This window comes from Camarhynchus parvulus, chromosome Z (genome assembly GCF_901933205.1).
Source record: "Camarhynchus parvulus chromosome Z, STF_HiC, whole genome shotgun sequence".
In the NCBI taxonomy this organism is placed as follows: Eukaryota; Metazoa; Chordata; class Aves; order Passeriformes; family Thraupidae; genus Camarhynchus; species Camarhynchus parvulus.
In genome coordinates, this window is record NC_044601.1 from 29,300,602 (window position 1) to 29,321,252 (window position 20,651).

Genomic DNA, 20,651 nt, shown 5'->3' on the forward strand with positions numbered 1-20,651 from the left:
AAGGCATTGAAATATAGGTCTAACTCTGATATTCACAGCTCTGTTTTTCCAGCTGCTGAACATTTCCAGCCCTCAGGTACTCAGCAGACACTCCAGACACTAAAAAATCTGTATTACTCTCAGTTTGTTTGGTATCTTGGCAAAATAACTTAAAACAGAAGCTTTTGTTTAGAAATCTTTAAATGCCAGGCTTCAAACAATGTAAACGTATCATCTCCCAAGACAAGGCAACTTTAACAACTGATGTATCAGCACTAATATTTAAGCAACACGGAAACTGACCCCTCTGCCTCATCTATGAACATACCTTGCTAGCTTGCAAAAGTGTCAATACATAAATGACAGAGTACACGCACCTTTGACCATTAAATTTTGAAACTTCTTCACTTTGAAATAAAGCCTTCTGCACTCTAAGTCTTATTCCAGTTACCTTTTTTGTGTGTGTATGATTAACCATCTACAGCTAATCCTGAGAAATTCTGGAACTACTTTTCAGAGGAGAAACATTTTATTTTTCATGCTCACTATCACTCACAATTTAAACACTTATCATTATGTTCCCTTCCGATACTTGAGCTCCCTGAACCCATGATTCTCTATGATGGTAACTTTTCCATGACAAAGTACTACAGATCACACTTGCTCCTACATTTTCACAGCAGTTTGGGATAATTTTTGAACACTATCTGGTAAAGACACCACCAATCAGCTTTTTTCTCCCCAGGTCAGAAATGACAAAAATATTTTAGGTGCAATTGCATAAAAATGTAACATTCTTCAATTCATCAAGAACACCAAAAAAGGAGGAAAATCAAAAGTACTGTTAAATGAACAGGTGCTTTAAAATAAGGACTGAAAGAAGGACATTTTGTATATGTGATAAAAACCCACTATAATTCTGCATAGTGAAAATTCTCAAGACCTCTACTTGACAAGCCTTAACTTCTCTATTCTAGTTGCAAAAGAATGGTTAGTTTTTATTTCTAACAGAAACAGGGAAAAAAACTCACACAATTAGTAGTAGTAAATACCATGCTTATATCAACTACCAAGCAATTACAGTGAAACTATGAACAAGAAGTTAAAATTTTAAACAATCTTTTGGAATTCATAAAGGGCTGCAGAACTATTTAAAGCCTGAAGTATCACTAAAAGAAGGGACTGGTTCTGCTAGAAACACAGCAATCAGAATCTATAAATAACCATCAGGAAGCAGATGCTAACACTGCCTGCACTGGTCTTCAGAAAATTCATGAACTTGGTAATCAGTTTCTATATTCAGCCACAGTGGGGAAAAAAAAAGCATTACAAATGAGAAGCACTTCAGAGAAATCTTTAGAAGAGAACGGAAACAATTTGAAGGAAAAAAGCTCTGAAGCCATTAACAGGAGAGCTTATCTTAATTACTTTTAGAATACCTACATTTTATCGTATAGCTTGAGCTTAGAAAAGGCTTTTGAGCTTCTTTTTTTAACCACAAAGGCCAAAATTCAGGATTCTATTCCCACCATCAGAAGATGAAGGCTTCAGAATTCTCCCAGAAGTGGACTCCACAGGCAGATTCACAATATGGAGATGCACAGGTCACAAAACCCTTGGATTCAGAGATATTTTAGCAGAAGTGATACAACTCACACAGAAGGCGCCTCAAGATCAACACACAGCATAAGAAAACCCATTTCTCCCCTGAAACCTAGGCATTCTACTGGAAAGGGGATGAAAGATGGAGATGAACGTTTGGAACGCATCTTCATTACAAGCAGCACCAGATTTATACACTGCTCCTTCCACTTTCTCCAGGCTCTGTATTTGTCTAGGCAGACCCAAAAAAACCCCCACCACATCATTCTACAACAGCCTTGAGACTGGTAAAAATGTTATTCAAAACCAAGTCACTGCTTTTACATGTATCTGGAACGAAGGCACATACTAACTAAACCCAAGAAATACTTCCAGCTTTGTTTGGAACTTGAACAGACACAGCAAAGCCTCACTGACTGATGCGGTGAGATACACCCAGTAATTCAGTCACCTATGAAACAGGAGTGAAGACAGGATGACACAAATGTATTTCTACTGGTCTGAATCCAAAGTCATGTCTGCCCAACCAGAATTACTATTGCCTAAACTTCATAAGCTATACTTAAGCTTCCCCATTTTCAGATATATCTCAGATAGGAATACGATCACAGACCAGCCTGGGATGGAGAATCCAGAATTTTTTATTTCTACGTGCCCCAGCCCTGAAAAAACAAACATACAAACAAACCTGGAAAACATTGCTGAAAATCTCATTTATGTATTATCAACTTGAAGCAGATGATCTGAGGGTAGTGAGACACTAGAACAGGTCGCCCAGAGAAGCTGTTGATGCCCTGTTAGGGTCAGGCTAGATAGAATTCTGAGCACCTGGTCCAGTGGAAGGTGTCCCTGCCCATGAAAGGATTTGGAACCAGATGATCTTTCGTATCCTTCCAACCCAGACCACTCTACCATGCGATAGAATCTAGAGATAGAATTCTATCTGTGATTCCTTGAGACTATCCACCTGGAGAAGAAATGTACCATCTATTGCAATTGCTCTCCATGCTACTGAAGTGGCATGCACGTAAATTTTATGCAGGTCCACAAAATTCATTGTATTAAGATTTCTACTGTATACTAAAATTAGAAAAACTAGTAACAAGATGAAAAACAAGTCTGTCTTTTGTAGTAGTGTTCGTCATTGCACACCAAGTACATGTGAGATTTCTACACTGAAGCATTAATAATTATTTCAAGATTATATTTTTCTTCTTTTTCTAAAAAAAACCACCTAGTCAGAAATTATGGAAACAAAATTATAATCTGGCATAGTTTGAATAAAATACATTAGCAACCCTACTTATAAGAATTTAGATTTAAATCTACACTCAGGAATTACAGCACATATCTGCACAGATTGCAAAATAAATCTTTACTCAGGAATTCTGAATTTTCTGAATTGTAAGTAATACAGCTGTTACAAAATGTTTTTTCAAGTTGGAAAGTTTGCTTTTTTCCTTGACAGAGCATGTTGTCATATCATAAAAGCAACATACTTGCCATATTTTGTCAGACACTAAAAAAGGATACTAAACCCCCAAGCTTGATTCTATGAAACAGATTGATGAAGGACTGTACTGCACAGAAGCTGTACCATCAAATGGAGTACTCTGAGCAGCGAAGCTATTGAACATCAGAGACCTTTGAAAAATATGACTAACAAGCAGTAGAAAAAACAGCTAGAAGCTGATTTTATGGTCTGACTGACAGCTCTTAGCACACTAAGTTTCACAGTGGAAGAAAAGGCATTGCAAATTCTCTTTCCTTGGAATTACCTGTATTCCACTGAACACAAACAATAAAACTCAAGTAACACACAGAAGGTAACTCCTCGCAATGAGAACACTTCGAGAACTCCAAAGATTTTAACAAACTCTATTTCTTAAGCATAAAAAGTAGAAAAGACAGACTAAATTATCTCTTTCTCTTGCATTTTCAAAACTATTAAAAAAAAACCAAACATCAGTAACACCAATACAAGAAAAGGTATACTGGAAAAGTATATTCTTCTTAGAGCATTACTGTCTGTTGTATCATCACTTTTCCTTTGTTCATATTGTTGTAAAGCATTATACATCTTGCTTTAATTGCAATTGTGAAACCTAACTATGTAAAAGCATAGGATTTGTACAAGGCATAACTGTTTCCTATCTCATAAAGTCAACAGGAAAATACTGCACAGTATTTTAAAAAAATTCTTCAAATCATGTCAAAAAAAAGCACTTCTTAGATCTTCATCAGGTCAGTATCATGCCACAGGGACAACAACACATTTCAATTACAATTTTAAATAATAATATATATTCACATTACATTAAAAATAAGAATTTCTTTAAGCACACACAGAGAAAACACAATTTTAACTGAAAATATTATGAAAGATAGAAGACAGTATATGAAAGATAAAACATTTTGAAACACAATTAATGCAGGCTCTCACCTTCGGTGGAAGTCTGTAATTCTCTAAGATCTTTGCAACAGCAGATAAAATACCACACATGAGTGCAGAAATCAGCATCATCACTCCAACTGCTGTTAACCAGGATATACTGCAGAAATAGCACAAACTTTCTGCTGATGTGCATACAATTACATGAACAGCACACAGCATCAGACACATCAAGTAAAACAGCAGAGAGAACAGTGGAGGGGAGAGGGGCACTTCAAATTCTGCCCGCTTGCTCAAGGCTTTTGGAACACTGAGCAAAAGCAGTATCAGAACCTAGAAAAAAAAGGAGAATTAATACTTTGAAAATTGGGGTTAGCTAAAGCATACGGTAAGAATTCACATAAAAAATCATGCTGTTGTCATCCACGCCACTATGCTAATATGCATACTTTATAAAAAAAACTGTGAAGAATTATGTTGGATTTCTTTTCCCACAGTAAGATATTACCATATAAATGGGAGAACCCAATATTGTCTTTTCATTTATTAAGGGCTTAAACACACAAGTTCCCAAGTTTAATAAATCATCATCTGCCTCCTCATTTGTGGCAACCAATGATATGTATGACCTTCATTCCCTGTAAAAGATCTTGAACTCCCAGTATCAAAATAGTTCCTAAGCAAAAAAATTTGACCCATCGTTTGTCACCTGTAATTGCCTGAAGTTAATACACTCTGTGAAAGGCAATTTATTTCCTGTATGAGAAATACATATGCATGAGATCCTGCTGAGCTAAATAGCTTCCCAAACAAGGGTAAGTTCTCATACCATCAAACAAGTGTATGCTGAATTTCTAGTTTATGAATTCTCCCAGTACTTCTTGTATCTCTCCTGATCTTAGTTGAATTTATTGGTTTTACTTTCACTTTGCTCTGACCTGCACAGAGATCAAGCAGAATTCCAAGTTTTCTCTTACATAACTGTGGCAGCAAAGATGAACAACACAAAGAAACTTTCTGCAACTCATACACAAACCTTTACCAAAAAGTGGGAAATTTCAGTCACACACTAAAATGTTTGCAAGCTGCAGAAATGGAGCTAGGACTAGACTGACCTCAACAGCTGGTGCTAGAGCAAGATTAAAACAAATCAAAACAAAAACAACTATATCAGACCACTGTAAACCTGTAATTTTTCACTGTCACTTGTGAAGACCTATGCCTAAAATTTTTCCCACACTACAGTGAGACATAGTAGACAAAAAAAAAAGCTTTGCAATAGTCTGCTGTTTCTTCATATTCTACTGCATATTTCATTTGGTTATGAAAATATGCTGTTTTGAGTATCACACTGGCTTACTGGCTTAAGTCTTACATTTCAGCCCATCACTTAAAACCAAAACAGCACTCATGGCAGGAAAATGCTCAAACTGCAGGTATCTACCAAACTAAATTTAGGTCTTTTGAACAAATGCACAGTTATCAGTTCATGTCTCAGAAGTATTCTCCTCATCTGAAGTACAGGATAAATGGCATTTATAGCAGAGCATAGTTTGAAGAGACATCTGAGTTTCTCTAAGGTGGAAAATCGATATCAAGACAAAACCATTTTGGAGAGCAAGGCAGTTTCTTTAGTGTTGCACTGGAGAAAATAAATAACTCCAGCCATTTTGCTGGAGTCTTACAGCTATGCTGAGCATACACTTCTCAACAAAAATTTCTGCAGTTAGTAGCTGCATATTTCTTTGATGAAGACTGACTGTGTATAACACCTAGGATTAGTTTTCAAGAAATAATAAGCATCTACAACTGCAGTCCAAAAAAAAAAAAAACTGTAAAGTAGTAACTGTCAACAACTTGAATGCACAGGTTCTGAAAATAAAGGAACAAAGAAAGATATGCACCTTCAGCTTTGTACTGAACTTTGTCCACCTCCAGATCTTCCATCTGTAGAGCAGGAACAGAACCTACCATCCCATCTACCCAAGGGCACCGTGGAACTCATTCCTGTGAAGTGATCAGCAGAGTGACTAACCCCACTGAGCAGTCTACCAGAAAGCCATTTCAGAAGCACTCTGTATGCAGAGAGCAGTGCATGGGAGACAAGGCACAGAGCCCTGCCAGGACAAAGGAGACCCAGTGCTTGAATTTTCCCCAAAACATCACTTGGAGAGATCCACTTCAAATTAAAGATATGGTATATCTTATCCTTGTAACTACAGGAGATATGAAGAGGTAACTCTACATCAAGTATTTATTTCAGGGCTCTAAACCTATCAGTACAAGGAACAATTCCTGGAACTGTGAGAATTTTCCATATAAGGTATTACCTGTTTGGAGCAGCTATATTCAATATTAGATAAAGAGGAACAGCTAGGGATTTACTTGCCAGACTCTTTTTCTTTTTCCTAATGCAGTAAAGTCACGCAAAAATAGAAGGCTAACTAATATGGGAGTAATTAAAGTTGTAGCACATCTGCATATCTACTGTAACTAGATACACTAAAATGTAAGTAATTCATATCAAAAGCACTCTTGAATCATTTTAAATGCCAGATTTTACTTTAAAAAGAGTATTGATCAGGCAAGCAGAATGTCAGCCAACCCTAAGAACCCATATTCAGTAATTTTCAAGACTAGTAAGTGTATACATTACATATCCAACACCAAGATACTTTACTTTTGTGCACTTAACTTTTACACAGAAAAGATTTTCATACCTCGATGATGATCACAGACCCCACCATCATTGAATACATGTCATATTGTGCCACTTGTTTGCTTAATGAAGAACTCAAAGTCTTGAGGGCCTCTAAGTATTGCTTCAGGACCTTCTTGCCAAGATTTAAGAGTATTTCTGAATTATTCCCCTCTAAATACAGTTTGATCCAATTACCATGGGATTTTTCTGCTATCTTAAAGTGTTCATATCCAGGATCTGGAGAGAAAGAGAGAAAAGAAAAGAAGCCAGAGGGTCCATAAACAAAGATTACTTGGAGATGTGATCATATTTTTATATTTGCTTGTATAATGTATAAAAACATATAATTGCTATGGCAGTTGAAAAGCTTTTCATGGGTACAAAATTACACTATCTTTCTGCAGCAATACCAGTTACTTGGAATAAAAGCAATGAATTCCAACCTAATAAACTGTCAAGACCGCTAACAATTGACAAATTTATTAGAATAACCATTCATTTTTACAAAATGTTTCCAGGACAAACAATTTAAATGCTTCAGATACTGCAGGGGGAAGAAAGCAATGCTGTCCACCGGAACACATCATATAAGCTAAATAGGAATTTATCAAATAGCTGATGTCTAGGGAAAACACCAAAGGACACAACACACACGCCACATCAGATGGTAGTACAGGTTGGATGAGAGGATGGTGAAGGTGGACTGAGAACTAAAAGAAAGGCAGAGCTCAGAGGGTTTTAATCAGCAGTGTAAAGTCTACCTAGCTGGAGGCTTGTTAGTAGCAGCGTCCCGTAAGGATCGACATTGGGTCCAAAGAAGTTTAACTTATTCACCAACGTCTTGGATGAAGGCACAGAGGCCTCCCATGAGCAAGTTCCCTAATGAAGCAAAGCTGAGGGGATGGCCAATACCCCAGAGGGCTGTGCAGCCCTTCAGAAGTACCATGCCAAGCTGGAGGGACAGGAAAAGAAACATCTGAAATTCAACAGAGGCAAGTGCAGGGTAATCCTCCTGCACCTGGGGAGGAACAACCACAGTCACCAGCACAGGCTGGGGGTGACCTGCTGGAAGCAGCCCTGCAGAGAAGCACCTGGGGGTCCTGGTGGACAACAAGCTGTCCATGAATCAGCAGTGTGTCCTGGGGGCCAAGGCCAATGGGACCCTGGGGTGCATTAGGGAGAGCATTGCCAGCAGGTTGAGGGAGGCGATCCTGTCCTTCTGCTCAGCCCTGGTGAGGCACATCTGGAGTTCTGGGCTCCTCAGGACAAGAGAGACATGGAGCTCCTGGAGCAGGTCCAGTGGAGGGCAACACAGATGATGAGGGGGACCGAAGCATCTCTTCTATAAGGAAATGTTGAGGGAGCTGGACCTCTTCATCTTCAAGAAGAGATGGCTGAGAGGTGGACTTCATCAATGTCTGTAAGTATCTGAAAGGAGGGTGTCAAGAGGATGGAGCCCGGCTCTCCTCCATAGTGCCCAGCAACAGGCAGGAGTCTGCCTGTTGACAAGAGGCAGCACAGAAACACACGAAGTTCTACCTAAACATGAGGAAGAACTTTTTTACTCTGTGGGTGGCTGAGCACTGGAACAGGTTGCATGGAAAGGTTGCAGAGCCCTTTTTTCGAGATATGCAAAATTTTTCTGGACGTATTCCTGAGCAATGTGCTGTAGGGGATCCTGCTTGAGCAGGGTGGTTGGACTAGATAACCTGCAGTGATCCAGTCCTATTTTACCTAATCTGTGATTCTGCTTTTCAAATACTGATCATTGACTACAGTATGCATTCACAATACAAATTCAGTTCATAACACATGGAAAGCAAGAGCATAATTTTCAGGAACTCACAGCTCACTGGAACTTATGGTATGCATGAATATTCACATTTATCTGCATTTTTTTCTGAAAAATAGATGTTTAATTTCACTTCACACTAATAGTACTTGCTATTTCCCTGTAATTTGATTTGAAAGGTAATGATAACTTAAGTACAAAAAGTCAATTTGGAAACTTTATATAACATGCAGTTCTTCCCTTTTTAGCTTAAAGTAGGGTGAAACGTTTGCTGTACAGTTTCAGACAAGAAAGGTTAAAACAATGAGTGAAATAACTTTGGTGTCACAAAGACTTAAGTTGTGGTTCTTTTTCACTCCTTGTAGATGAACAGTGTATTCTACTAGGAAAAAAAACCCCACTTTATTTTTTTTAAGCCTTTTCAGCGAACGTGCATTATTAAATCTAGAAACATTTTAAATTCTACTTCAAGTGAATGAAGCTGAATGAAGTATTTCTATTCTCAATTCGTATGGTCATGAAAGAATTGTGCTTACTATTTTCAAGTCTCTTATCATACAAGACATTTCATCATCTACTGTGGGCTGAATTCAAGGTGAGAATTTTAAAAGGCAATGTTTAACTCAAAATGTCCAGTCTGTTTTCCCAAGACTTCCAAGGCACGCTGACCCTGCTATGCAGGGGACTTGCAGGAATCTGCCAGAAAGCACAATCCAGCCAGCAGCAAACACCTGTATATCAAGATAGCTGCCAGTGCACACAGAGGATTTTATTTCCTTCCTGTAACTCTTTTAACTTCCCTGTAAAGTTTCTTGTTCAGTATATTTGAAATAAGAGTTAAATATTCATACGTTTGAGAACATCCATAAAGGATCATCTAAAATGAGCTTTAATCAAACTGAGATTTGACATGACACTTTTTCATTATACAGAAGACTGAAATGACTTCAAGCGATATTTTGAAACATAAATAAATTCCCTCCCCATCTTCTGCTCCCCTTTCATGCTTCTTGACTAGTCTCCCTCTTCAGCCCCTTCAGTATTTTTATTTCATTCTCATATATTCCTTTCCATGCTAACTGCCCATCAAAACCATGGTGTCCATGCTATGAAAGATGACTTTTAGCCAAACTCTCATGAATGAATTAAAGATCTTTCAGACAGAAATAGAAGACCATGGCTGCCAAATTTCATTGGAGAACTCCATTCATATTGGTTCAGTGGCACATCTATATGCAGAAGGCATAGAATAATAAGGGTCATGGGCATTAAATTGTTGGAGACGCATTTTGGTAACACGTAGGTAATATCGGTAAGTCACTCCCATACAGGATACTTATAAAACAAGTCAAAATTGAAGCAAAATCCAAAGAAAGCTTGCCTAGCCGCATATTTCACAAAGCACTGGCAATGTTTTACTTGCATAGTATTACATTAGCAATTTCTGCTTCAGCCTCACTACCATATTATCACAACCAGATGGATAAGCTTTGCAAGCATCTGTTTGACAATAACTTCACTTAGTTCCAGTCACAGGCAGCAATCATTTAAAAAGAGTTATAAGAAAGAATGAATAATGTAAAAGTGACTTCTCCAGTTTCAACATATACGAGTCCCAGTAAAAGTCAAATTATTTTAATCTAATACAAGTTCAGGATCAGTCCCAAACTGAAAAGCTTGCACTCATTTTAATAACACCAGCCAACTTGCTCTCCAGCATGACTATTCATTTCACTGTAAAATGCCTTTCAAAGAAGAGGTCCTAATTTTATCATCCAACTACATGTTCAGAAGTTCAGAACACGAGGGAAGCAATGCTAGATACCTAGGCCTGCCTATCTTACACTGAGGTATGAACTTGCTCAAAAACCCAAAGTGTGTTTTTAGATAATTCTTCTTTCAGCTTTTTAATTTTTGCTGGCTATTTTTGTTCTCCTTTTTCAGACTTTTTCTTTAGCTGCATGTATCCACATCTATCAAAAGAAAACCTCATGCCTCACATTACAATTTATTAGCATGTTTCAAAAATAAATGTTTTAAATAATAAAGCCCTTAGTCAACCTTCAAGTTTCTCATGTAAAATTTAATTTATTTGACGATATGTTTAAGTGTGAGGATTCTTTTGAACCTCAATAAAGCAAACCCCAAGTCCCATTAAATGTTGTGTAACCTCTTTGTTTGAAAATGTGTGTTTATATGAACAAACACTGGGTGAAGTTACTTGTAGGAATCCATAAAGTTAGAAGGTTTCAGGTTTGTGGGAAAACAGACAGGCCTCAGTGCAGCAGAGCTATGGATATTGCTGATGCATCTTGTTAAGCTGTAGTGAAGACGTGAGGAATAGAACAATAGAGCTATGTATTAGCGATTCGGAATAACTTTCTAAGTTGCAAAAAGTTTCTATAGCAAGGTGGAATTATGAATAGGGTTTTATGCTTTGTTTTCTTATAAATAAACAAGCAAGTATTGTTTTAACCCCAGCTACGTGTGCTTACGTTGATTGGATAGAATCACTGTCAATATGCTTTCTCTCTGTGTTATTGGCTAGGATGAGTATTTGGTGATTTGTAACAAGTGAATTTCTTTGGCTTGCTGCCTGGATGCGAACTGTCAGGATCTTTGCATAGACAAAACTATGTATTATAAAGATTCTAGAAAATAAACGGTTCCAACGCATCCATCAGTAGTCCCGTCCTGTTTGTGTCTGTTTATAAACTGCCGGCGCAGTTACTGACCTGCCCTCATTCTGCTCTTTATTTTTTTAACAGATATATTTAAAACACACTTGAAGATGAAATTTTTGTGTACTGTCACAGTTTGTTCTTAATATTGGAGTAGCTGAATTCAAGGAAATCCATAGCTTCTTTATGAAACGGCTTGTTAAAATCATTCTGCCTTCCCATCTGACAGCAATTCAACTCAATTGACAGCTGACTTTGTATCACTGGGTTAAGAAAGAAAACCAATATTCCACCAAAAATGAATGTACATTTTATGATATAGCTTAAAATGGGTGAGTCTTTTCCTGACTCAGTCATCATCCTCATGGTCCCAACAGCTGGTGCTGTAATTCCTGCGCTGTAAATTACAACACTGGACAGGATTTCAAGAGTCAAAAATATATTTTTTTAAAAGCAGCAAGGCTTATGCCTTGCAAGCATAGGCATTTCTCTTAGCATTGAAACTGAAATGTTTTGATCCACTAGTTGTTACTGGAGGAAAAACAGCACTGGAAAGCTTGAAACTGCAGCAGCAGTTTCAATATGAGTGATGTCCAACTAAGCAAATGGGAGTGACGTCCAGCTGAATCCAACAATGTTTTGGGGTTTCTTTCACTCAAAAAAACTGGCAGAAGACCTTGTCTGTGGAATTCAGAAATTATACAGCTCAAGAGCTGTCAGCACAACTCTGCTGAGTGGTCAGATGCTCTTCAAATACAGATTAAAAAGTTCTGAGTAGGGTGAGTTAAAGAAGATTGCTCAGACCTGTGTCCAGTCACGTCTTGAATGTTTACAGGTATGAAGCCTCCACAACCTCTCTTGCCAACTCATTCCAGTGTTCGACAGATCTTACCTAGAAAGGTTTCCTCCAAATTTTTTGAGGACCACCAATTAGACCCTGGTCCCATCTTGTTTACTGCCTCCCATCATATATTACCTACATTGATAAGACCCCTCCTAAACAGTCCTAGCACCCTCAGCCCCTCCTCATATGACAGACATTCCAATCCCTTCATCACCTTCATGACCATGCACTACACTTAATACGTTACATCCACTAAATTATGGTACTGAGAAGCCCAGCACCAGACCCAAGACTCCTGATACCCGCTCACCACAGCTGATACAAGAGGCATGACTGACCAGCCGATGACTGTCCTCCTAATGCCACCTTGGATGCTATTGCCCTTCCTTTCACAAGGGTGCTCTGCTGCCTGATATTCAACTTGGTATCCCCAGTCACCCCGTGGTGGTTCTTCCAGCTGTCTCCAGTCAGCCAAAACCCAATCTGCTATGATACATTGGGATTACTTCTTCCCAGCTGTAGGATTTGGCATTTCCCTTTGCTGAACCTTAAGAGGTTCCTGTCAGCCCATTCCTCCAGGCTGTCAAAGTGCTTCTGAGTGGCAGGAGACCCACCTATTGCATCAAGCACTTCTCCCAGATTTCTGTTGTGTCCTTCCCTTGCTGAGATGCCACTTTGACCCACTGGCCAGATCATTGATGAAGATGTTGAATAGTTATGGCTTGAGTTAAGCCCTGTGGTTGACCACAATAGCCTTCAGGGGGACTTTGTGCTGCTGATCACATTCACATGAACCCAGCAGGTGAGCCACTTTTCAGTCCATCTCACTGTCCAGCTATCTAGCCTGAAATGCAACAGGATGGCTGAAGCACCATATGAGCACCATGGATGGTGAAAGTAAGACCTCCTCTACTTGTCTGAAAAGCTACAAATTCCTTACAATCCAACTGTCTGCCCTAGACGCCCATAAAATATTGCCCATGTTGGTATGTGCACTAATCCTGACCCAGAAGTTCTCAACTATTTCATCATCCACTCCCAGAACAGCTACATGCCTGTCACCACTCTCTCACATAAAGGTAAATTTTCCCTCCTCACATTCCCAACTTACAATCTTAGAATTGTAGAATTATTCAGGCTGGAAGTTGCTTTTAAGATTATCTCATTCATTGCCAGCACTGTTAATGGAGACATCTTTTGCTACATCACCACTCATTATTGGTTTCCCATTAGACATTAAGCCACCGACTTTACAGACATGCAGCCGATTTCTTATTCATTACAGAGTCCATTTGTCAAACCATATCACTCTAACAACAGCAGCACGAATGTTTAGGGAGGCCTTACCAAAGGCCTTACAGAAGTCTAAGTAGATGACACATCTTTGGTCCACTGATGCACTTACTCCATCATAGAAGGACACTAAATTAGCTAGGCTCAATTCTCCCATGGTAAAGTAGTGTCAGTAATTTCCAATAACCTTTCTGTCTTCCACATGTTTTAATACGTCTTCCAGGAAGATCTGTTTTGTGATCTTAACAAGTACAGAGGTGAGGCTGACTGGTTAAGCAGTTCCCAGAATCCTTCTTTTTACCTTTTCTAAAGAGCAGGCAACCTTCCTGAACATGAATCAGATTACTGAATATAGTAACTTCTCTGCAAGGTAACCTCCTTCTAGGAGAATCCTGACAGATGTGTATGTTCCTATAGTGGGATAATAGGATGGCATTTATCTTCACTTAAAGGCCATGCAAAACAAATGGCCATCCATGCAGGCTCTTGAGTTACATATGTAAGTCGCTGAGTTAGTGACATTGTCTTTAGTACTTCTAGACCTGAACTATCAAATCAAGCATCAATGAAACAACACTAAACAAACAGAACATACTGGTTCCCTGCCAGTCTTAACTGAACAGACCAAAGCCTTGCACACCTAGGACACTAAGAAAAACAAGACCCCCTCTAAGAAGTCAACAGAAACAGGGGAAATTGACATTAGGACTCTGTAAAAAAAGATTGATTTGCAACATGTTATTGAGACTTTCCATTATTGAAAGGAGAGAAAGTCATTGTGGGTGCTTTGCCTCCCAAACTCTTTCCAGCATGGTAGCACCTCTAATAAGTTTGCAGTCACAAGCAAGCACCATAAAAATTTCTCACATTTTTATCCTCAGCAATTTTGACCTTCATTTCTCAGATGAAAGCTACAAGTTGAAATTAAACTGTTCCCAGACAAAAAATAAAATGAAAATGAACATATAAACAAGAAGCTGGTAGAAACTCCAGCCTGGTTCATCAGTGTTTGCAGAAATACTGTCAGATGGAGTTTTGTGATGGCATTTTCAGCAACACAGTCATATCCTGAAACCCCTCAACAGGGCAAGTTCCTCACTTGACACAACTGGGTTAAGTGAAGAAATTTGTGCAGAAGAAAAATGCCACAAGAGACGGAGCATGGGTCCTACTACAGGCATCTTGTTGCTACAAGCAGAATTTGTTCTGTTGAGATTCCTGGACAAGGTTTAATTATGATTAGAAGCTGTGATGTTGAAAGATAATTGATTCTTGACCTAGAAGAATCATTTTGCTAAAATCTACATTGGTATCCACTTTAATTATTCCTAGCAGTACAACACCTCTGCATTCTCATCTAGTTATTTTAACAATTCAACAGATTACAAATCAACTGACAAGCTTCAGAGTCACTTTACGACAACATCACCTAATGTCAATGGTAAAATATTCTCCTTCACCCCCTGACTCAATTTTTTTAACAAAATTATCATATTCATTATTTATACTGCAGTTTGTATCATGCTTCCTAATGAAATACAACGTTTTGCTAGGTTTGGTTTATTTTTTCTACTTGTTTTTAATTCTTTCCTCCAAATAAACACACACACACACTCTCCTGCATTTTAATAAGCAGTTCTCTAGGTTCTCATTTCAAGTAAATACATAAAAATGAAAAAAAAAAGATAACTTACCCTAAATTATCTCCCAGCTTTACTTGAAGCATCTTTTTATTTAAACTAGAAAACTCAGTCCATTGTGTTAATTCTCCAAATAGCTCAGAGTCAGTGCCCTATATAGAACACCTCAGAAAGAGCAGTTATGAAATCACTGAGATTTAACTACACTGGCAGTTTTACTTTAATCGTACTCCATCATTATTTTTGCTCTTTTGCCAACTAGGAATATTAGTAGTCATTAAAAAAATTAGAAGCAGTATATCAAAGTAGGTTGCAGTAAAGATTTAATTCAGTACAACTGCTCTGAATACTGCTCTCAAAAGAATAGCTAACTTGCAGTGCAATGTCATACTATTGAATTTAAAAGTCCAAACTGTTTTATAAACAATCTCCTTTTAGTATATCTGCAACATTTTTTAGCTAATTTACCTTTTTCATATGCAGGCGTATTCTCTTGCAGCAATCTGCTAAGCTGGAACCCATTCAAGTGCACAAAACGTAGCTGTTCTCTCATTGTCTTGCCTCCAACAACTGGCAATATAAGGTTCCCAACACTGTTTCTTGAAATTGGTAGGCCAAGACCTATTGCCAGTGTGCTAGCTAAATCTGTTTGCTGCACATGCTCAGGTTGGGCTGGAGGAGCTAGAACGAACAAAAAAAGAGAAAGAGAGAGGAAAAGAAGTGTTTCAATAACAAGCCCATTCTATTTCTCCAGAGACAGCTGGCACCTTTTTAGATTCAAAATTGTTTCATTGGTGTTAGATCAGCTATTTTAAGTGGTCTACAGAGAGCTGACTGATCTTTCTCAGCTATCCTCTGCTGCTGTAAATCCAATATTTATTAAATTCTTAGCCAGTGCCATTCTTCAACGCTAATAACTACTGTAAACATAAAATAAATGTTATACAAGTAGAAGTAAGAAAACAGATGGTCCAGGACATCACCTTAATATCAAATTGCAGCCTACATCCTAAGACAGTTTTGTAACTTTAACATTAGAAATAATAGAAAGCACTGCAGTAGGTCTATTTAATATATGAACAAAGAATGAGAACCTAAAATAATGTTGACAGCATTCCAGAAGCATCTTGATATAATGACAACAGCTCAAGATTTAATTAATATCATGTTGCTAGGAAAACAGAATTAGACAGCAGGTAAAGAATGTTGAGGTTCCAAATCTATGGCTACCTGCAGGAAAACCTAGTGATTTTTTAAGGGTCCTGTGTAAGATTCCATTAACTTACTGCAGTTATCAGGATTAGCCTTCAGTCCCACAGAAATCTACAGACATGAATGATTTTATTAACATAAGGAACCATCTGTTTAAGATTGTTTTGCCAGCTGTTTCTTTTCATGCTGAACTAGTTATGTAACAGTGTTTTTCTATATGCTTTTATTTCATCCTCTTTGTAACTCCAAGCATTGAGTGTTTTGACTTAAATGCAGTATAGAAAGAATTCTATATAGTCTTCATTCCTCTCAAGGCTGCTTTTAAGAGCATTAAAATTTGCCTGATTTCTCATCTAGCTCTGATTAATCCCATACTTGTACAGAATGCCATCTATAATCCGTAAAGCTTCTTTGCGTGAGTGCCTGTATGTCAGCAGTTTTCAGATTTTATCTTTAAAGGCAAGTTCTTAACTGGTAAAAAAAAGCCAAACTACCCAAACACATTTAGCCAATCATGGGTGACACATCTCTGTAGAAAGCTATACAAGTAATACTCTCACAGCATACTAAATGTAAAAAGCCCACAGGATTACTATTTTGAGGTCTACCAAATTAACCACAGTACATTTTGTTTACAGTAGGATCATAAGGAGCAGTCACTAGAATCCTGATTACTGTACCAATGAAAAGTAAACTGCTGGATATTTACAAAGGCATTAGAAATCACAAATGCTATCCCAAAAGACAGGTAAATAGATACATTTCACTGAATTGTAAGAACTTCTCATTCAGGTTAAACCTCACAGAAACTAATTCCAATGAACAGGAGACTGCATTTACAGATCTATACTCTTGTGGCCTGGCCGTCAACACATGCTAGTGAAACTCATAAAATAAAAATTTAGCCAAGAGTTTTGATCCACTCTTGACTTTGTTTTGTTTACAGACCTGAGAAGAGGTCAAGGACTCCTCAAGCAGTGCTTTCTACTGCAGCTGGATAACAACTTTACAAACAACAGGAAAATCTACCTCCACCGTGCTGCAGGAACTTCCAGCAAGATAAATAAAACAAGTCTCTGCACACAGGTTTTAGAAGAAAAGAAATCACATGGAAATGAACAAGTGGCCGAATGAAAAGCAGAAGGGAGTATTATTTTGAGAAAATATTCACTCCTGGTATAACTGTATTCCACCGATCCACTCAGTCAAGTTTGTTTAAGCACAACTCTACAAAGTAGATTAAAGATTCTCTACCACCCCATTTCTTTATTGCCTCTTGCCTTTAACTGTCTGGTTTTAGGTTTTTGTCATTACCTACAAGTAGAAAATCAGCTTTAGAACCATGTGAACTCACATCAATTATATAAAATTAAGCAGCCTGTACAGTAAACAAACTCATGGTCCATATTCTATCCTTAAGACTTAGCAATCAATAGTCATGTTATCAGTGCCATCACCTCTCACCCTTTCACAAGGGTCAGATCAATTTAATGTTAAAAAATAATCCTATTTCCAATAGTCTCTAGTCTCCCAAGGGCTTTCTTCCTCCTTCTGGGGGACTTGTGTGAGAAATTTTCATTCTTCTATCCTAGCTGTCTGAGAGAGAATAATAGAGGCCAAGGAAATATTCTGGCCATGAAAGACACAGTTTTAACCCACTTCAAATAGGATTTTGGATCTACACCTATTCATTTACCATTAGCCCAATATTCTGACAACAGATCTCATTAGCACTCAACATTTGGATAGGACCGTGCTGTAAAAGATTATCATCTCAGAAATACACAATTCTCTCACTGGTTACAAAGCTTCATTCACGATTCTCGATTTCACCAAGATACAGATGCTAACTTTAGCTGAAACCAGAGTTTTAGATCACACAGAATGGGCTTCCCAAATAAATGTAAAACAAACGAAAGCACTTTTCAAAAAGAATTCTAGCATAATATAAACTAAGAGTTGCTAGTGTGTTCTTGTCCTGGTTTCAACTGGGACAGAGTTCATTTTCTTCCTAGTATCTGATACAGGGGCTATGTTTTGGATTCAGTATGAGAATAATGTTGATACCACACTGATGTTTTAGCTGTTCGTAAGAAGGGCTTACATTAAATCAAGAACTTTTCCACATCCTGTGCTCTGCCAGCGAGCATGAGAAGTTGGGAGGGAACACAGTTGGAGCAGCTGACCTGAACTGCTTTGAGGAATACTCCAAACCATAGCACATCGTAGCCAGTATACAAACCGGAGGGAGTTGACTAGGGGCTGTGGATTGTTGCTTGAAGGTGAGCTGGGCACCAATCAGCAGGTGGTGAGCAATTGCATTGTGTATCACATGTTTCTCTTGGGTTTTATTCCTCTCTCTCCCCTCTTTCCCTTACAATAACAACTACTATAATCTACGCATAATTATTATTGCTATTCTTGTTACAGCTATATACAGTAGTAGTGTTCCCATCCTATTAGAGTACAGTATGCACTGGTATCTACTGGAGCCTTACACCAAGTACCATGCAGCCCTCACTCACACCCCCCATCCTGGTGGGGAGGAGAAAGAAAAGGTAAATCTCGTGAGTTGAGACTAGAACTGTTTAATAACTGAAACAAAATTAAATATTATACTAATAATAGTAATGAAAAGAAGACAGGGGAAGAATAAAACCCAAGAGAAACAAGTGATTCACAATAAAATTTGTCACCCTCTGCTGACCGATGTCCAGTCCATCCCCAAGCAGTGAGTGGCAGCCCCAGTTTATATACTAGGAATGACATTCCATGGCATGAAATATCCCTTTGGCCAGTTGAGGTCAAATGTCCTTGCTATGCTCCTTAATGGCTCCTTTTGCACCTGCTCAATGGCTGAGCATGGGAAACAGGAAAGTCCTTGATTCAGAGTAAACACCAAAACACCAGTCTGTTATCAACATTATTCTCATACTGAATCCAGAAAACAGTCCTGTACAAGCCACTAAGTGGAAAATTAACTCTATTCCATCTGAAACTAAGACAGTTCTAAAAAACGTCATGCTTCTTTGATCCTTACCACTTCTCTTCCCAAAAGCAGAGCTGATAAACAGTAGTGGTGTGTGCACTTCTCCTTCTGAAGAACCACCATGACTGCCTGTTTCAGACATTCCATGATCCCCACAAACAACTAACAAATTGGGAAGAGACACTTCCTCCTGCCAATCACAGAAAAAAAAAAACTAAGTTACCATACAAACACAATTCATTTATATAATTTCACCATCTTCATCATTTTCAAACATCCTCAAATATGCCTCAAAATTAACTTCAGTTTTGAAACTTGCTCACCCTGGGGGAGATAATAAGAGATCACTGCAATTAAGTGTAACTCAGTAATAGTTAAGGCATATTCATATATAACATGCTTGCCAGTATCTTAGCAAAAAAAAAAAAAAAAGGGCACAAAAAAAGTTTTTAAAAAACCCCTGAATTTATAGAGTTACAAGAAACTCTCTGGAAGATTAAATAAAGGCTATCACCATGAGAAGAAAATCAGGAGTCCCAGAAGAGCATCATTAACACAGGAGTAATCCCCCTCTTCATTCCCTCAGCTTCACTAAGTTTTAATATAAATGCCAAATTACTAATATTGTAAATACTAACATAATATCAATTCAATATTAAAAAATAATCCTGTTTCTAATGGTTGACAGTTTCCCAGCGGCTTTAGGGATTGAAATCTGACTGATTTGGGATATAAATCTAACAGTCAATGAAGACTAATTGATCATGATTGTTGAAGAATGATGTTGAATGAAGTGTATGGTTCTGAATAAAGAGAAACAGAAACTTAAGTGAGGCCTGTCCAAGAATTTTGAGATAACAAATCAAAGCGGCAGAAAATGAACAGTCATTCAACAACAAAGTACTTTTGTATCATCTCTAGTTATTACCAGTACACATGCTATCCAAAAAATAAAGTGCTTTTATTATGTCTGTATTTTAAAACAGAGATAAAGGCTTGAATATAAATGGCAAAAGCAAAGATACTAAAAAGCAGAAAAACAACTCTAACATTCCTGGAACTTCCACACACAGGACTTAACCTTTCTTTTCATGTTATAGTACCTACTTGACTAAAAATATTACTAAAATTTTATGATCAGCTATTCTGAATTGCAGTAGCCAAAAACAAACAATAAAAAGAGCTTCAGGCCACCTGGAACTAGGACTTGGTATTGCAGTATCCAGACTGCTTAGGTAAGTGACAACTAGTATTTACAAATCTAAAAACAGATTCAGATGTGCTACATTTACCATAAAATAATGCAGATTAAGACCACCACTTCCATTTGAATTTATCAACTATCTAAGAATTACGTATGCCTTCATAATTCTGGACATCAGAGCCATTAGCTACACATGCCCATTCCTCCTTCTGCAGAATTTCATTACTTGAAAGCATATCAACAACCATTTTAATTCACAAGTGATGAGAGAACTTTGGCAGGCATTCCTCTCCTCTTCCTGCACATCAAGAGAATGTTATTT

At 37.9% G+C, this 20,651-nt stretch overlaps 1 protein-coding gene across 3 annotated transcripts in view; it reads right to left on the bottom strand.

The window, feature by feature from the left end:
* The window catches only part of PIGG (phosphatidylinositol glycan anchor biosynthesis class G), a 61,138-nt gene that overhangs the window by 33,814 nt on the left and 6,673 nt on the right, over positions 1-20,651 (bottom strand). The window contains exons 5-9 of one of the 3 annotated variants that reach the window (XR_004061488.1): positions 19,177-19,315; positions 15,393-15,605; positions 6,694-6,911; positions 5,878-5,980; positions 4,189-4,306 (exon numbers count right to left, since the gene is read on the bottom strand). Coding sequence is in view for 2 of the 3 variants with exons in the window: in XM_030968307.1 (XP_030824167.1) it covers positions 4,025-4,306; positions 6,694-6,911; positions 15,393-15,605; positions 19,177-19,315 (852 nt within the window). In the remaining variant the exon portion in view is untranslated. Of the gene's footprint in view, positions 1-4,024; positions 4,307-5,877; positions 5,981-6,693; positions 6,912-15,392; positions 15,606-19,176; positions 19,316-20,651 lie in introns of those variants that run through there. The other 2 variants (XM_030968307.1, XM_030968308.1) reach the window with 2 other exon arrangements.